General features: G+C 40.7%; 2 protein-coding genes across 2 annotated transcripts; both read left to right on the plus strand.

Annotated features, from left to right (window-relative positions):
- Positions 1 to 470: 470 nt before the first annotated feature.
- adhfe1 (alcohol dehydrogenase iron containing 1) lies at positions 471 to 16,356 on the plus strand. The gene is made up of 14 exons (XM_085263575.1): positions 471 to 572; positions 1,391 to 1,428; positions 1,546 to 1,595; positions 2,701 to 2,754; positions 2,910 to 3,064; positions 3,403 to 3,599; positions 3,669 to 3,746; positions 3,935 to 4,040; positions 4,250 to 4,402; positions 4,500 to 4,598; positions 5,302 to 5,380; positions 14,493 to 14,589; positions 15,068 to 15,225; positions 15,803 to 16,356. The coding sequence occupies exons 1-14, from the start codon at positions 520 to 522 to the stop codon at positions 15,884 to 15,886; spliced, it is 1,401 nt and encodes a 466-aa protein (XP_085119701.1). The 5' UTR covers positions 471 to 519; the 3' UTR covers positions 15,887 to 16,356.
- LOC146579577 (uncharacterized) lies at positions 6,813 to 11,678 on the plus strand. Its single transcript, XM_085269513.1, has 4 exons — positions 6,813 to 8,441; positions 9,135 to 9,291; positions 9,453 to 9,529; positions 10,186 to 11,678. The coding sequence occupies exons 1-4, from the start codon at positions 8,409 to 8,411 to the stop codon at positions 10,279 to 10,281; spliced, it is 363 nt and encodes a 120-aa protein (XP_085125639.1). The 5' UTR covers positions 6,813 to 8,408; the 3' UTR covers positions 10,282 to 11,678.
- Positions 16,357 to 18,075: the final 1,719 nt, after the last annotated feature.

Raw genomic sequence — 18,075 nt, forward strand, 5'->3', positions numbered from 1 at the left:
GTAACTACTACAGTTTATAATATGTAAATAAAGTTCACTTTGTACTCCTCAACTCCAAACAACTAAAAGCCTCAGGATATACATAAAATATGTATACACATGGCCTGCAAATACCTCATGTTCAGTCCATGCACATGATTTTTTTTCTTATATCTATTTCTTACTGGGTATTTGTAAATTTGTGAATGTAATGAAGCATATACACGTATTAAACATTTTACTTTCTCATACACAGTAAATTATATCTAAATATTGTGATTTATATTTATATTCATATCAGTATTTTTGTGTTAAAGTTTTTTGTACCATGTGAGGAATTATTGCCTTGATTTCGTTATTTTGTCATAATAATAACAACAACAACAATAATAATAATAATGACAGCCCAACGGGTGTTTTCTACGTCTGTCCTCGTGCTTCTAATGTGTCTGAGCGGCCTTTATTGTGAAAATCAGAGGCGGAAGCAACCTGTTGACCGGGGTCGGCTGCTCGTTGCAGAGGGTCATTCACATCTTGGACATGGCGGGTCGGGACCGGGTCGTTCACCTGCTTAGGCAACTCGAGCGCGCGGCGTAAGTTAAATTCGAACCGGAAATAGATTCATCCAGACTGAAAAGAACTGTTAATGGTTTCCTTCGAGGGGCGGAGACAGAGTGTGCCAGAGTCCGCTCAAAGATAACAGCGTTTTTGAATTTTCCGGTTAAAGTTCAGTTTTATTGAGGGAAGAGCTCAGGAGGCCACAAGTTCTGGATCAGAAGAGAGTTCTTTAAAATCCGGCTCACCTGTGAAAAACATGTTTCACTGAAAGATTTTTTAAATTAAAACTCCTAGTTTTGCAGTCACATTTGACCACACGTCAAATGTGACTGCATACATTTCCGATTAAAAAAAAGTGAAATTTGAGTGATTTCTGGGAGCACATGTGACCAGGTACAGGTGTAAAGCTGCACCTGGAATATCTAATGCTTTTAGAGCCCCTTTCACATTCTCTCATGTAAATTGTCAGTGCATCCTCACATTTTGCACAGTTTGACGTCTAATGCTCGCTCTGATATCATGGTGTTGTTCCTGAATTAACAAAACGAATCTTTGTCCAGGTTCAACATTGCAAATGACCAATCACATTGTAGTGGAGTCATAGGACGTGGAAACATCGTGACACTAACATAAAAACCTAATGGTCTCCTTTTTGGATGTTTTCATGAGTGGACATTGGCAGTTTGGGTTCAAATACTGAACCCATCTTTGTCAGGTTGGAGGAAGAATGACAGGGAAATGCTTCCTGTGTATGAGATGTTCACAAGCTACTGCAACAACTCAACTGCTGAACCTTCTCTAAATGTGCAGATTGGTGACATGACTTCTGCTCTGTGTGTCTCTGTGTGAACAGGTGCAGATGTCCTGCTCACTCCAACACCTTCCACCAGGGTAACCTGCACTCATCTACACATCATTCATGTATTTATCAGAGTCTCTGAAAAAGCAGACAAGTGCATCCTGATCAATGTGGATCCTTAACTGATGGCTTGATTTCTATCTCTGCAGGTGTCAGAGCGGCACCCTGCACCGTCCGGAAAACTGACTATGCCTTTGAGGTAACGTCACACCAGACTCTGTTTAATAAGTGTCTGATTTAAGAAGTTCAGCTTGAAGGCTGTTAGGAGATGTAAATCATTAACGTGTGTCAGCTCAGAGTTCAGCTCACATTCACACATTCAAATGAAGCTTCTTTCATTTTTTTAATCAACTGATGGATTCAACCAACCACAGAATGAGAACTTACAGTTTTGAATGTTTTCCTGGATTCATCTGCAGAAGTAGCTAAAACTGTCAGCTCTCCAAACCGAGCTCCTCCCTTTTCTAAGACCCACAAAGTAGTTCCTTTAGTCTGTGGGATTGCTCTGAAAATGCACTGAATTTCATTTGAAGCTTTGACCTGTACAAATACAGGAGAGACTAAAAATCAAAGCAGCATGAAAGCTGCAGTTCTTCTAACATCCAGCAGAGGGTCCAAGGAGTAACTTAGTCCCCATAGACTTCAATGTTGACATGTCCAACTTTCCAACTTTCCAGCAGAAATAGTCCCAACATGTTTACACAGCTTATTTTAGTACAAACTTTGCGGCTCGCATGTTACACATGGATCTGTTGATCTAGAACTAACTCCCAAACCACCGTATCTGTATTTCCTGTGGTGCATTAACAGGAACTGACACCTGTAACCTCCACCTACAGACTGTTGAGGTTGTCAAAAATTCCAAGTTTTGAGTTTGTATAAGTTCTTTGATGCTGCTCATCTCATCTTTGTTTCATGCAAAGTCTGCACAGTGGCATTTTTACTCCTTAGCCGTAAAAGGCTGATGGGGTATTATTGGCACCCTGTTGGACAGGCCATGGCATAGACCCACAAGTTTGTGAACACAGTAACTCAAGAATGAGGCGATATAGGATTTTCAGATTGATACTTAGGTGTATCTATCTTGGATAAATGCGTAAGGTCACTGGGTCATAAGGATTTCTGTGGGTGAGGTAACAATCCTCAACTTTATGTGTACCACCATCAGTCTTGACTTGCTCGTCTTTGTGTGGACAGTCTTTATCCCAATGATAAACAGACTGATAAACTACACACTTATATCCCTTTTCCATTAGCACCTACTCAGGTAGGTACTGCACTCACTCTCTTTTTATTTCCTTCAGATGGCGAGTTCCAACATCCGCTATGGAGAAGGAGTCAGCAAAGAGATCGGCATGGTAACCATCTTCATCCTCCTCATTGCTGTCATGTGATGGTCAGATAGGAATTTTTCTTTCTTCTTTTAATGGGATGCATTGAGAAGGAGTGACCAATGTGGCTCTCTGTGTTGTCCTTCCTATCATTGTGGCTGTTCGCTGTTCTCTGCGTGCAGGACCTGCAGAACCTCGGCGCAAAAAACGTCTGCGTGATGACAGACAGGAACTTGTCCCAACTTCCTCCAATGAAGGCTGTTGTGGAGTCTCTAGTGAAAAATGGAGTCAAGTACAAAGTCTATGACAATGTCCGCGTCGAGCCAACGGACTCCAGGTGCGTTCAATGAGGTCGCTGTCACAAGTGACGGTCTGATTAATGATTGCCTGTCAGATGAAGAGAAAAAAACATGTCTTTGTGTCCAAAATGTCTCATCAGAGAGGAGAGAAGAAAGTTCATCAGAGCCAGGCTTTTTCCTGGCTCTGAGTCGGCTCACATACCTACATAGGGGCGTTTCACAGGGTCACATGACTCTTCCTCCTCACAGAATGAACCGTGTGCACATCAGAGTGCTGAAATACTTAAGCAGTGTTAATGGCAGACAATCAGTAAGTAAATGAATAAGTTAATTTATCAGATGAAATGACCTCAGCTCGATCTCTGCTGAATTTCAGCTTTAAAGATGCCATCTCCTTTGCTAAAAACCACGCCTTTGATGCGTTTGTGGCGGTGGGCGGTGGCTCAGTGATCGACACATGTAAAGCGGCCAATCTGTACGCGTGTCACCCCGATGCCGACTTCCTGGACTTTGTCAATGCTCCGATTGGCAAAGGGAAGCCAGTGATTGGAGCTGTGAAACCGCTGATTGCAGGTATGACGCGTCCCGCTTTTTTTCCTTCTTCCTCCATCTTTGTGGCTAACTTTGGGTTTTTGTGTCCAGTTCCCACAACTGCAGGCACCGGCAGTGAGACCACAGGTGTCGCCATTTTCGACTACGAGCCCTTAAAAGCCAAAACAGGTATAAAAATAGGGATATAAAAGCATATTAGAAGTTGATTTTCCCCTTTGAGATGTTTTAGAAAGACAGTCAGTGAAGATTTAATAGAAATCATAAATCAGCCAATAGAAACCAAGCTGCGGGAGCTGTTATTCATTATCCAAGTTCTTATGATGGACCCTGAGCTGTGATTGGCTGTTTATGCTCAGGAATTGCCAGCAGAGCCATCAGACCCACGCTGGGCATCGTGGACCCGACGCACACACTGAGCATGCCTGAGAGAGTCGCCGCCAACAGTGGCTTCGACGTCCTCTGGTCTGTCTGTACTTATGAAGGACATTTATTCATTTTCTGCATTTTTTGATTCATCATTATTATTTTTGTTATCATTATATTATTAGTATTAATATAATTATTATTTGCTGTGATGGTGGCGTGTTCCCTTCATGTTTTTCATAGAGGTAGAGATACTGCCAACCTGATGTGAGACACTTCCATCACACTGATTGATCTCTGCCTTTCAGTCATGCCCTGGAGTCATACACCGCCCTGCCCTACGACCAGAGGAGCCCCTGCCCTACAAACCCCATCAACCGCCCAGCCTACCAGGGCAGCAACCCCATCAGCGATGTCTGGTCCCGCCATGCTCTCCACGTGGTTGCCAAGTACATGAAACGGTACGGCCCCAACTACAACTAAAGTATATCCATGATATGCATTTCATTCAACTGGATTCATTTGTAATTGAAATAAGTCTTGATTGATTGATTACAGATCTGTGCGAGACCCTGAGGACCTGGAGGCTCGTTCCAGCATGCACCTGGCCAGCGTGTTTGCCGGGATTGGCTTTGGGAATGCCGGGGTTCATCTGTGGTAAGACTAAGACTGAGATTTCCTGTAATCCTGCATGCAGGCTGTTTGTGCTCATCAGCTGATCTTCTTTTGAAATCTGTTTAATTATTTAATTTGTTTCTATTAAACTGCAAACGTTTCCTTGAACTTCATCAGTGAGAAAGGAAATCAGGCTTTGAAGAGGGTTTTTAGCTCATTAGTTCATGGATCTGTTTCTGCAGTGTTGCAGTACAGACAGCTGATCGTGGTTTTAAAATGTCACCTGTGATTGTAGGTGTTCTTTAACACTTTGGTGACATCACATTGAAACTTTAGGGACAGTTTAAGGCCTTATTTACAGTGATGAGTGGATGAAATGCACTGAAAATGTAGAAACACCAGCAGACGATGCAGAAGAACAAAAAAAACAAAAAACAGATAACAAACCAGAAGTGTTTTTGTGGAGTCAATCATGTGATGAAAGTAACAAGCTAATGGTATACAGCTAATAGCAAACATGTATCTGCAGTATTGTATGATTCATGTGATTGAGACATACAACTTTACTGCCCCCTCCTGCAATGTGTTTTGTGTGCTTTTGTAGTGTTTTTCTATTTGTAGGACTGGTCTTATGTTGCAGTTTATTTGAGCTCTCATAGCCAACGTGCATATTTTCCTATTTGAGCTAAACTGATCCAGACCTTTGCGTGAGCGTTTCAACCTGTTTGTGGTTCCCTCCTTTCAGTCACGGGATGTCCTATCCCATCGCAGGAAACGTCAAGACTCACTCAGCCAAGGGTTACAACGTGGAGCACCCCCTAGTGGTGAGTGATCATTACTGGACATCACAGCTGGCAGTGACGGTCCTAGCCTGTTTGGCGCCCTGGGCGCCACACACACACACACACATAAAACATATTAAGGATTATACATTAACATAAAACTGTTGTCGGAACCATACTGAATTTCACCAGAGAAACACACACACACACATATGAAGTTAGAGAGAGTATGCATAGTATGCAAACAGCTACCAAACAGCCATCATAATTCGTCATACAATGAGAACAGGACAAATCAACAATTGACAATGACTAATTAATATTAAAATCTGTAACATAATGTATTGTTTGGAGTTTAGTCTGTTACTGTTACTATTTTCACCATTTCTTTTTGGAGCAACTGTAACCCACATTATTTCCTTAGGGATTAATAAAGTATTCTGATTCTGATTGTTTCAGGATGACCCGCCTTTATCCAATCACACATCTGCTTGCCTCTATCTTTTGCTCGTTTCTCCTCCTCTTCTTTTCTCTTTTTTCTAAACTGAGCACCTGATGACTTTGAACTTTTCTTGTCCATCTTCCATTGGTTTTAATTTTGCACTTCAGTATGAACATAAGTCCCCCAACTCGATGATCACCACAACATAACCTAACAGACCTACACCTTAGTTCACAGATTTGCTTTGTCTAAGGTGTGTTTCTGCGATTTTGCACAACCCAGGATTCAAATCATGAATACATAATGGGCTTGGATTTACAACATTATGAATGAAATGTGCTCTATTTGGAAGCAGCAGGGCCCCTCCCCTTTCGACAGGTTGTGTGTGAGACTTTAAATCATCAAACTGTAAATTATAAATTTTAAATTGTTATTGATCACTTTAACCTGAGTCCTGAAGTTATATTTATTTTTCTTACTCTTCTTATATTTATTGTTTGTTTTCTTCCACTGCTGTAACTGGAGCCTCGTCGTCTTGTCTCTCTATATACTGATGACAATAAAGTTTACTTTGACTTCAGCAGCAGAGCAGGTGCACCCACCTTTCGCGTACAGAATTTCGAAAAAGCATCGGTGCAAATTACAAGTCTGTATCATAATTTCTGGTGTCTGTCCCGCTGCCCCGCCCCCTCAAGCAGCAGTCGCACCTTGCAAACGGAGGGCGCCCAAACTCTCAGCTAATGGGACCGCGGTCAAGTGAGCCGTCACTTACGAAGTCACAGTCAAGCTAGCCACAATAGAAAGCCGATCGGTGCCCATGCCATTCCCAATATGCGCTGGCTGATGTCAGGGCAGCATGAGTACGAACAATTTTTTATTTTGCCGATGCCCGTGATACCGCACCCCACCACGATGCCGCCGCGGGCAACCGCCCGTGTCGCCCGTATCAAAAACCGCTACTGACAGCTGGCATTGCAAACAGATGTTCTTGGCTGAGATCACTGGTGTAGTGCAGCTGGAGTGATGATTTTCATTTTCCAAGAGGGAAAACAACATTTCCACGGTTATTTATTTAGGATTTATCCAAAAGAGAGCTGCATTATTACAAACAGAACTCTGTGTGAAGCAGCTGGCCTGTACCATGAACACAATTTATCGCTCATTCTAGGCCTGAGTACATGAAGGTGCTGTTACTGTGACATGTGGACAGTTGCGTGCCTTTATTTTTCTGCAGGTACTTTTTAAAGTCTAACACACATCGTTCGTAGCGATAAGGTTATGGGTATTTTTTTTTTTATAATGCAGTGCTTTAAAGTTTGATTAGATATGGTGCAGAAGCTTGATTTGGTTTACTTACAGTAAAGTCAAGACTGAAGATTAAACTGGTAAAAACGGCAATGAAAATATGCAAACATAGAAATGAAAGAGCACCAATCTCTCCAATCAAGATACAAGAAATCAGTTTTTTCCTCAGGCTCATAAAATTGTTAATGATCCATTTTTCAGAGTATGACTTATTACCCTCGGCCCCAGTAAACAGCAAGTACTTGTAAAACAAATCGCTATAAGCTCTCCTTTGTCCCAACATCTATTGTACTTTGGAGTCACATCATCATGTACTTGAATGTTTGCTGGAGCTGTATTAAGGGAAACAAATTTTTACTAATTAGATAAGTAATTTACTTCTCGAGGTTTGGAGCTGGTTTTCACATGCAAGTGCTGCTATACACTCTCAGAAATAGAGGTACGAGAGAAGAACATTTTTGTACCTATAGGTACATTTTTTTAAAAATGTTCCCTTAAAAGTACAATACTGGTCTTTAAAAGTCCAGAAATGCCCCTTTAAAGGTACAATTTGAAATAAGTACAAATCTGTACCATTTTGACCTGTACTGCAGTGACAGTGGCAGAATGTGGTAATGGGTCAGCATGGGAAAATCTGGATGGGCCTGGTTAATTGTAAAATTCATATGAGATGTGAGTGTGCTCATAAAAGCTGCATGTTATAATCAAATCTGTCGGTCCTCTCCTCTGTACGTAAATTATCCTATGATGCAAAGAATATCTGTAACCTACCTTTGTGTAAGTATGTTAAATTATATTAAAAAAAAAACCACACAATGACATGCAGGCACAACCAAATGATGTTAAGAAAAACTGGTCCATTTCCATTTTATTAAGTTCCAGTTATAATTTTTTAATGTTTTAAATCTTTCAAAAACGTGAAATCATATTACTGTTATGTTTGGCCATTTACTTTTTCGCTTTTACTACATCCTAGAATTGTTCATTAATTGGGAGGTTTTTATGGAATTTGCAACATCAAGTTAAACCGAGGTTCTTTGGAAGTTAAAATGTCAAGCAGATTTTTATGTTACGGTGACTACATTTTGTAAGTTACAAATATAGTTCGCCAAGACAGCATAACTGTTTCTAAACAACTGCGCATTAATACCACAATGTTGTATTTCCATGTATCAAGTTCGCAACGCGCATTAATCCCAAAGGCCGAAAAGGCAGCAGCGATGAGTGCTCCGCCTCCGCCCTGACTAGCGTTGATGCAGAAAATGACTCTCAGGGGGTTATCAATGGAGGAGCGCCTTAAAAAGTTGATGGAAGAAGGCATTGATGTGTCAGACGACGAGGCGCAAAGGTTTAGAGGTAAGTCGGGTGTGATTTTGTGTTTTTATAAAAATTACAACGTGTAATTTTACAGTAGAGTTAGCAAAAGTCCGAAGAGCTAGCTTTAACATGGGTGAATGCTAGCAGTTAGCTAAGTTTTAAACAAAGAAAGGTACAAATGTGGACTATTTAGACTGTTGGTGGAATATTCAACGTCTGTCTGCCCGCCGTATTCCAGTGTTTTATCGATAAATAGTCACTAACCGTGTACAACAATGTAAAAAAATCAATAATTTCTCAAAACATGCTAGTATGTAAATATAGCTATTAACAAAATCGTTTTCTAAGCAAAATTTATCGCATCTAACTTGTTTCCCGCTCAAAGGGATTTTAAACAATGGAAGGTACACATTTGTACCATTCCACCTACTTAGTGGGATTTGGGATTTTCGAATATGAGAACTGTAAGCTCTGTGCAGGGACACTGTCGCAAACCCAAGAATTGTTAAGATGATTGGGGAAACAGCTAATGATTTTTTTTGTCTCTAAATCTGATTATTATTATTTTCTGTACTAACTGATTAATCAATCTGTTTATTAGCTTTAGAATTTTTGTTCAAGGGTTAAAGCACTTTACATTTATCTCCAGTCTGTGTCTTTAAACATGTCAAAAGTTTAAATCCTCAATGTAAAATGTCATTCTTTTGTCTATTCTGCTCTTTTCATTTCCAGTTGTGTGATGAGGTTGATTTAATGCATCCCTGCCAAGACAACATCTGTCGCCGCTTTAGCGAAAACTTCACTGCTGTTCTTCAAATGACCAAGGATTTGCCACTGAAGAAGGTCTACATGGAGGCAAGAGAGAATGCACTGGCTGAAGACATTACAGGTGCTAATTTGACCTCATACAAATAGTAAATTTTGTGACAATTCATTTGCTCTCTCTTCCAAAGATAATTGATGTACCATAGTGTCATGTGAAGAGCATGTTAATGGGAATTTGCATGCTATCAAAATCTAATGAAGTGCATTTGCATCTGTATGACCTAGGAATTGACTTCAAGGGGGCACTTCTCTTGCCATCCATCTTCAAGGAGAAGATAGAAGATTTCATCATCCTTGGAGAGGTAAATGCATGATGCAATGCATAGCCTTTGGCCACAAGTTTCATTCTCGGTGTTTTGTTGGCATGGAGCTGAATTCAGCTGCGGTTCAGCATCACAGCTAAGCTAATGTAGGGGAAACACTGCTGTTAATCCACAGTGCTGCTGTGCTCTTGGGTTTTGTCTGGTGTTTATATAGATAGATAGACCTTTATTGTCCCCTTGGGGAAATTCTTCACAGGTACTGTCACTGTCAGGGGTGATTGCTTTTGCCCTTGAATATTATGTCAAACTTTAGCAGCTTATCAAACACTACCACAACAGTCATTGGTCAAGAAGCTTTTTGTTTGGAGTAGGGGCCATGTTTACAGGTTATCAGAATAGACAGTTTTGTTTTGCAGCAAATAAAGAAGGTAATTTGAGGAATCTGTTGAAAATCCACTTGGCACATATTGCTTAAACATCCATCCATCCATTCGCGTCCGCTTATCCTGTTCAGGGTCGCGGGGGGCGCTGGAGCCTATCCCAGCTGTCATAGGGCGAGAGGCGGGGTACACCCTGGACAGGTCGCCAGTCTGTCGCAGGGCCAACACACAGAGACAGACAACCATTCGCACTCACATTCACTCGCACATTGCTTAAACATACTGTATACTAATGTTTTTCTTCCTCTTCTGCAGAATACTCCCACGAGTCCATACCCAACCATTCGAATGAAGGATAAGAGTTGGACAACTGCCCTCTTAAGACAGTGTCGCCATGTTGTGACAGTTTGAAGGAGTGGATGTTTGCTCGTGCCGCTCGCTGGATGAGGCCTACATCTCAGCATTCTCCACCTTCTTCGTGTTCAACATGACCTACCCTGCATACTTCAAGAAAACACTTGTCTTTCAAAGTCAAGTCAAAGTCAAAGTCAACTTTATTGTCAATTCTGCCACATGTACAGGACATACAGAGAATAGAAACTACGTTACTCTCAATCCCTAGATAAAATAGCAAATGAACATTTAAATATAAGAGTGATTAAAAAATGCAGGTAAAATAATTAAAAAGTAAAAATTTAAATAAATAAATACAATACAATTTTACATATAACAAGAACTTTCTTCAGAACTGCATTGTCAACATAGGAGACCAGGGAGACAAACCCCTGCCAGTAAGTGTCACCAGGGTACTTAACCAACTCTATTAAATACGCCCCCACCCAAGTGTCACTACCTTATTGACTACCCAAGGCTGATTTTGATGTATGGTCCTCTTCGCCCTTTGTGGTGTATGAGATATGAAAGCAAGCATCAATATTTCAAAAATCTAGCGAGTAAATGCAAAAACTTTGTAAACATCACTGCAACTCTTAGCAATCGTCATCAAATGAAACAGTGCTGGGAGTTTTCTTCAGATAAGTTGCTTGTTGACTTTGAACATTCACTCAGCACAAGTGTCAGTGTGCCATTTTCATCTCTGCCAGGTGACTTACAGAATGCTCTGGAAATGAACAAAAGTTTTACAGATGTGCATTTTCAGGATAAAGTGCTTCAGCGTGTGTCTGCTATATCTGTCAGCAGTGTCAAATATGAACTTGAGGATGTTTTTGTAGTTGGCCATGTACACACTGAAGCCATACCTCAATTCTTTAAAATCAAGTATATTTTGAATGTTGATACTTGTTGGGTATTGTGTGGGAAACTGTTACTTCCTTGCACTTATGAATGTCATTTCCATGCTTACCAAGTGGCAGTTGACAATGACTGGATCCTGTTCAATCCAGGAAATGAATTAGACTTTCAAGCTCTAGACACCTATTTAGTTGATGATAGGCTGTTTGTGTCCTTGAGGTATTCTGTGTGACGTGATTGCAAGAACATTTTTGTGTGCGTGCGTGTGTGTGTGTGCGCGTGCGTGCGTATGTATGTGCATGCTTGTTGAAGTAGAGCAAAACATTTGTGTGGACAGTTTTTTAAATACATGCCATCTCTGTGATCCGTCAAAACATTATGTTCAGGTGTTTAATGTCTTTATGTGATTGTTTACTTTTTTTTTTTTTTTTAAATGAATGTATTTTTCTTGACATGTCCTATAGCAATATACGAATGTAATCAAGGATGTATTCCTGTGGTTGTTTAAGTGCTTTGATGTGATTCTATTATCGAAAATAAATGGTTAAATAACCAAATATTTTGGACTATTGGGGGTACATTTTTGTCTCTTTAGGTACGAAATAGGTTGTCGCTGGGGGGGTACCCTCATAGGTACCCTATTGTACCCTTTTCAAGAGAACATTTCTGTACTATAGTTTCAAGGTACATTTATGTCTTAGGAAAGTACATGATTGTACAGTGGGGCAAAAAAGTATTTAGTCAGCCACCGATTGTGCAAGTTCCCCCACCTAAAATGATGACAGAGGTCAGTAATTTGCACCAGAGGTACACTTCAACTGTGAGAGACAGAATGTGAAAAAAAAATCCATGAATTCACATGGTAGGATTTGTAAAGAATTTATTCGTAAATTAGGGTGGAAAATAAGTATTTGGTCACCTCAAACAAGGAAAATCTCTGGCTCTCACAGACCTGTAACGTCTTCTGTAAGAAGCTTTTCTGTCCCCCACTCGTTACCTGTATGAATGGCACCTGTTTGAACTCATCATCTGTATAAAAGACACCTGTCCACAGCCTCAAACAGTCAGACTCCAAACTCCGCCATGGCCAAGACCAAAGAGCTTTCGAAGGACACCAGGAAAAGTATTGTAGACCTGCACCAGACTGGGAAGAGTGAATCTACAATAGGCAAGCAGCTTGGTGTGAAAACATCAACTGTGGGAGCAATCATCAGAAAATGGAAGACATACAAGACCACTGATAATCTCCCTCGATCTGGGGCTTCACGCAAGATCTCATCCCGTGGGGTCAAAATGATCATGAGAACGGTGAGCAAAGATCCCAGAACCACACGGGGGGACCTGGTGAATGACCTGCAGAGAGCTGGGACCAAAGTAACAAAGGTCACCATCAGTAACACACTACAACGGCAGGGAATCAAATCCCGCAGTGCCAGACGTGTTCCGCTGCTGAAGCCAGTGCATGTCCAGGCCCGTCTGAAGTTTGCCAGAGAGCACATGGATGATACAGCAGAGGATTGGGAGAATGTCATGTGGTCAGATGAAACCAAAGTAGAACTTTTTGGTATAAACTCAACTCGTCGTGTTTGGAGGAAGAAGAATACTGAGTTGCATCCCAAGAACACCATACCTACTGTGAAGCATGGGGGTGGAAACATCATGCTATGGGGCTGTTTTTCTGCCAAGGGGACAGGACGACTGATCCATGTTAAGGACAGAATGAATGGGGCCATGTATCGTGAGATTTTGAGCCAAAACCTCCTTCCATCAGTGAGAACTTTGAAGATGAAACGAGGCTGGGTCTTCCAACATGACAATGATCCAAAACACACCGCCCGGGCAACAAAGGAGTGGCTCCGTAAGAAGCATTTGAAAGTCCTGGAGTGGCCTAGCCAGTCTCCAGACCTCAACCCCATAGAAAATCTGTGGCGGGAGTTGAAAGTCCGTGTTGCTCGGCGACAGCCCCAAAACATCACTGCTCTCGAGAAGATCTGCATGGAGGAATGGGCCAAAATACCAGCTACTGTGTGTGCAAACCTGGTAAAGACCTATAGTAAACGTTTGACCTCTGTTATTGCCAGCAAAGGTTATGTTACAAAGTATTGAGTTGTATTTTTGTTATTGACCAAATACTTATTTTCCACCCTGATTTACGAATAAATTCTTTACAAATCCTACCATGTGGATTCATGGATTTTTTTTTTTTTTTTTTTCACATTCTGTCTCTCACAGTTGAAGTGTACCTCTGGTGCAAATTACTGACCTCTGTCATCATTTTAGGTGGGGGAACTTGCACAATCGGTGGCTGACTAAATACTTTTTTGCCCCACTGTACCTCAGATGGTACAACTTCATAAGGTACAAAAATGTACCAAGCCTAAAGGGTACAGAAATGTCCTTCAAAAAGGAACACCCCCAGCGACAAGCATTTGTACCCTTTTTGGTACACTTTGGTACCCCTATTTCTGAGAGTGTAGTACTGTTTGGCCACGTGGGACAATAAAGTTCCTTCTTATCTTAACACAGTCACATTAACAGATGAGGTTCATACACATTTCTATCTGAAGTGTATGAGTCTAATAGAAAGAAGACACTGTAGGAGAATGGTGTTTTGAGCAAAGTCCCACAAAAATATTTAAATTGTGACCCGATTTCTGTGCAGAAATGAGACTAAAACCCTGAAACTTAGTTAACTTCAGTTCTGCTGGTTTCAGCAGAAGAGGGCTCAGCTATAAACACGCAGGGTCAGGAGTGAGTGAAGAGCTATGGGTTTGTTTATTTTAAAGGGACTGTTGCTTCTTGGTTTTTAACATATAGATATAAAAGTATATCATTAGCAAACATTTGTAAGTTACACTACAGGTACAAATTTCAGGTAAATCATTTATGTACAAACTCACCAACAAAAAACTTGAGGTACTCTGGCATTATTATAAAGGTTTTAGTGATATTTTATTAATTACTCACATGTTGTGATGAGAATAATGCAGAATTAAAAATTGAGCAGAAATAAGTGAAGTAGAGAGATTGCAACGTTGGAAAGACTGAGAGAAAAGACACCAGGGAGGGAGAGAGCTGTGAGCAGCATGGAAGAACTGATGAGGATGGTCAGACAGATGACTTCATATTCTTAAATTCATTCTGACATTTGATCACTTTGCTTAATTAGAGCTGAATGATGGTCAAACAAGATTAGAAACAAAGGATGACTCAAGCGTGGCCAATGCTCTGGTGCTTAAACAAAACACTACACCTCTGACTGAGATGGACCTGTGCAGGTTCCCTGAGGAACTCCACACAGAACTTTACTTTGTTTCATACTCGACCTGTGCAGCTTTTAAATAAAATGTTCTGTTAAACTTTGTTTTCAGCCTCACGGGCTCTCCGTTGTCCTTACGTCTCCGGCCGTCTTCAACTTCACAGCCCCGATGTGTCCGGAGCGCCACCTTGAGGCCGCAGAGATCCTCGGTACCTGGACGCCTCACACTAGGCCATATTAGATTTAGTATAATAGAGACTGTGTGGAATGTCTACTTTATTTATCCAGCCAAACCAAAAGGTTTCCAGACTTCAATGAGCCAAATAAAATTACTCAGTTAGAAAAAAAGACAGAAATACACTGGAGAGGAACCTCCAACAACAACAGGGCACACAAACAGTGAAACATCAAACATCCAAGACAGTCAGCGGGACCTTAAATGCCTCCATTGAGAGACTTTTCAGTTATTTAAGAATATTGAAGGTATTCAAAAATAAGGTTTTTAAGGGCTCTTTGTACCTTTTTAAAGAAGTCTAAAATAGAAAAAAAGTAATTTTCTTTCTTTATTTTTTTGCAGTAGTAGCACTTTATTTCTTCAGCTATCAATAGAAAATATCCAAATTCACCAAAACTGCCATCACTCTTTAAAAATTGTGCAGTAACAGACTTTCTCTGTGCTATGTTCAGGTGCAGATATCCGGCAGGTGAAGAGGGAGGATGCGGGTGCCGTTCTGGCCGACACGCTGCGTCAGATTCTGTTTGACCTGCACGTGGAAGATGGACTGGGAGCTGTGGGATACACCAAAGACGACATCCCGGCACTAGTAAAAGGAACTATCCCTCAGGTGGGTCAGAGTTCACCTTCATATGTGTACTCCTGGGTTAAACTGTGAATTTCTTGAGTCATCCCATATTTTTACATTAAGACATCAACCTCTCTCTTTTGATGTCACTTCTATCCCCAGTTTGCTTCCTTGTGACGATTATTCAAGACCTTAGTGCTTAGGGTGTGAGAGGTCCTGGGTTCACATCCTGTTCGAACTCAGAGGCTACTTGCTTTGTATGCTTTTCCTCAAAAACATGTGCAATTTGTTTTCTGGTTTGAATGTTAGAAGGGTATTAAACTGTCCAGACAGAGTGGAAGGCCCCGTAGTATTGTGTTTTCTCCCCATGTAATCTTTTAATGCGACCTTGTTATTCATAGACTTCTTTGATTCTTTGAATTAGCTGATTTCATATCTGCAAATGTGATGTAATGTGAGATAGTGAAGGACACAGGGCCAGGGTGGACCAGGCCTAAACCTGGTCCACCCTGGCCCTGTGTCCTTCACAAGGAGGTGCTATTTGTAACATGGCTTTAAGGAGATATTTGTTTGGATACATGTGTTGATTTATGTTTTATTTCTTCTGGTTTGTTTCCAGGAGCGAGTGACTAAGCTGTCTCCCAGAGCGCACACGGTGGAGGATCTGAGTCGGCTCTTTGAGGCCTCCATGAAGCTCTACTAAACTCAGCTGCAGTTCCTCCCACAGCCACCAGAGGATGCAGTTCTGAGTCTAAAAACCCCTCACAGGCTCAAAATCGTTGACGTTTTTCGTTTGAGCTTTGATTAGAAGATTCTTAGGGATTATTATTGAGCTCATCCTTTAAATTCTTTGAAATGATCACCGATTCAAACGTATTGAGCTTCTAACTGCTCATAACCATACTGCGTTCTAGTTTTAATTTGTGAAACTTTTAGAAAGCTGAGTGAAGTAATATTAAAGATATGGTAATTTTATGGAAATAATGAAGGCAGTTTTCTCACATTATATCTGCTCAAACAGACAGATGAATTATTTGATAAAATCCTGCTTCAATATCAGAAAGTATCAGGTGTGTTGTAGATGTAACATTTTAAGGTTTCTGCTGCAGAAACTCCAATTCTGATGAGTTGCTCAGTCTGGTATAGTTCAAATAAAGAAGCTCAGCACTTTGAGCATGTTTTTCTGGTTGTTTTCTGATTTGTTTATTTTTTATTACAAGATCAAATTGTATGCATTTATTTCATATGTTTCACAATCCCGAGCCTACAATAGTACAGAGAAAACCCTAACATTTAAAGAACCTCCTGTGAGTAAGCACTTGGTGACAGTGGGAAGGAAAAACTCCATTTTAAAAGGACAAGACCTCCAGCAGAACCATGTGCAGTGAGGTGCAGTCATCTGCTGGTTGGGGATGAGGGGAGGAAGACACTCCTTCACATTTACACAAATGATACATATTTGATGTTTTAATAATTTAACAAGTTAATATTTTTTTTCCACTGATGGATTGATTGTTTTGCCAACTTGCCAAATTATTTTGCTTGCTTGCCTAACTATTGACTGATGCCAGTTAGTTTAATTAATATTTGTTGATCTGATTACTTGTGTCTATTTAAATGGTAAATGGCCTGTATTTATATAGCGCTTTACTAGTCCCTAAGGACCCCAAAGCGCTTTACACTACATTCAGTCACCCACCCATTCACACACACATTCACACACTGATGATGGCAAGCTACATTGTAGCCACAGCCACCCTGGGAGCGCACTGACAGAGGCTGCTCTCTTTGATATTTAATCAAAGAGAGCAGCTTTAAACACAACATGTTAAAGTCTGAATTCTCACAAAAGGTGACTGAAACGCGGTTGATTGAAGAATGAGTTTGTCAGCATGAAGCTGCTGGTGTTTGATTGGTCGCTGTCAAAGCTGCTCATTAAAAGCACAGCGTTTTTCTGACCTGATTAGATTGTCTGGTTGTTTAGTCTCAAATTCTAGTTTATCATGTTTTCCTGTAAAGCTTCTTTCTTAGAAACCTTGATGTCAGCTTCTCACACTTCTCTCCAGAGGTTTGTTTTGGTTGTTTAGTCTCTTTCTCTGCCTTCAGTGAATTGTAATTTTCCATAAAACCTTTCAAATATGTGTACTCCTGTGTTAAACTGAGTTTTTTGAGTCATCCCATATGTTTTTTCATTAAGACATTAACCACTTTTTTTTTAATGTCACTTCTATCTCCAGTTTGCTTCCTTGTGATGATTATTCACGGCCTTAGTATGACTATAAACAGTGATCTACCTGCTTGGCCTTTTCCCTCAGACTCCAGTTTCAGGCATCTTTCCTTGAAAGTTTGATAGATCTGGAGCCGTTCATTAACCACGTCAATTTGATTTTGTAGGTTCTCGTCTTTTTTATGGTGCAAATCAGCTCAGTGTTTCTTCACACAGGGGTGCACTTCTTAAAATGTAATGTGCAGCATTACATACAAGTGATGGAGCTGGAAGAACGTGTGTTTGGTATTGAGTCAGTTTGAAATCAGATTCATAGAATTTGTTACAACATCTAGGGTCACCTAGTAATCGTAAGGTTGTGATTCTGCGCTATATAAATTTGAATTGAATTGAGTTTAAACCAACCAATTATGGATTGTGTCAAGACTTCGAGTGCAGAAAGAACAGATTTCTAAAGGCACCACTGATGCTCTGTGTGACACAAATGACAAGACAACACTATCAAAGGACAAAGGGGGACGGACGAGGCAAAGAAGAAAAAATGTTTCAGTGTTTGTTCAACCTGTCTTTTTAACTTTTTCTGTTTCCTTCTGACCTGTTTGCCTCACATTTCTGCCACGTTTCCACAGATACAAACAGTTCAGAAGGATAAAGATGAAACTATA

This window comes from Mchenga conophoros, linkage group LG3 (genome assembly GCF_057382185.1).
Source record: "Mchenga conophoros isolate Kocher_MC1m ecotype Shallow Benthic linkage group LG3, M_conophoros_male_GT1.1, whole genome shotgun sequence".
Taxonomy (NCBI): domain Eukaryota; kingdom Metazoa; phylum Chordata; class Actinopteri; order Cichliformes; family Cichlidae; genus Mchenga; species Mchenga conophoros.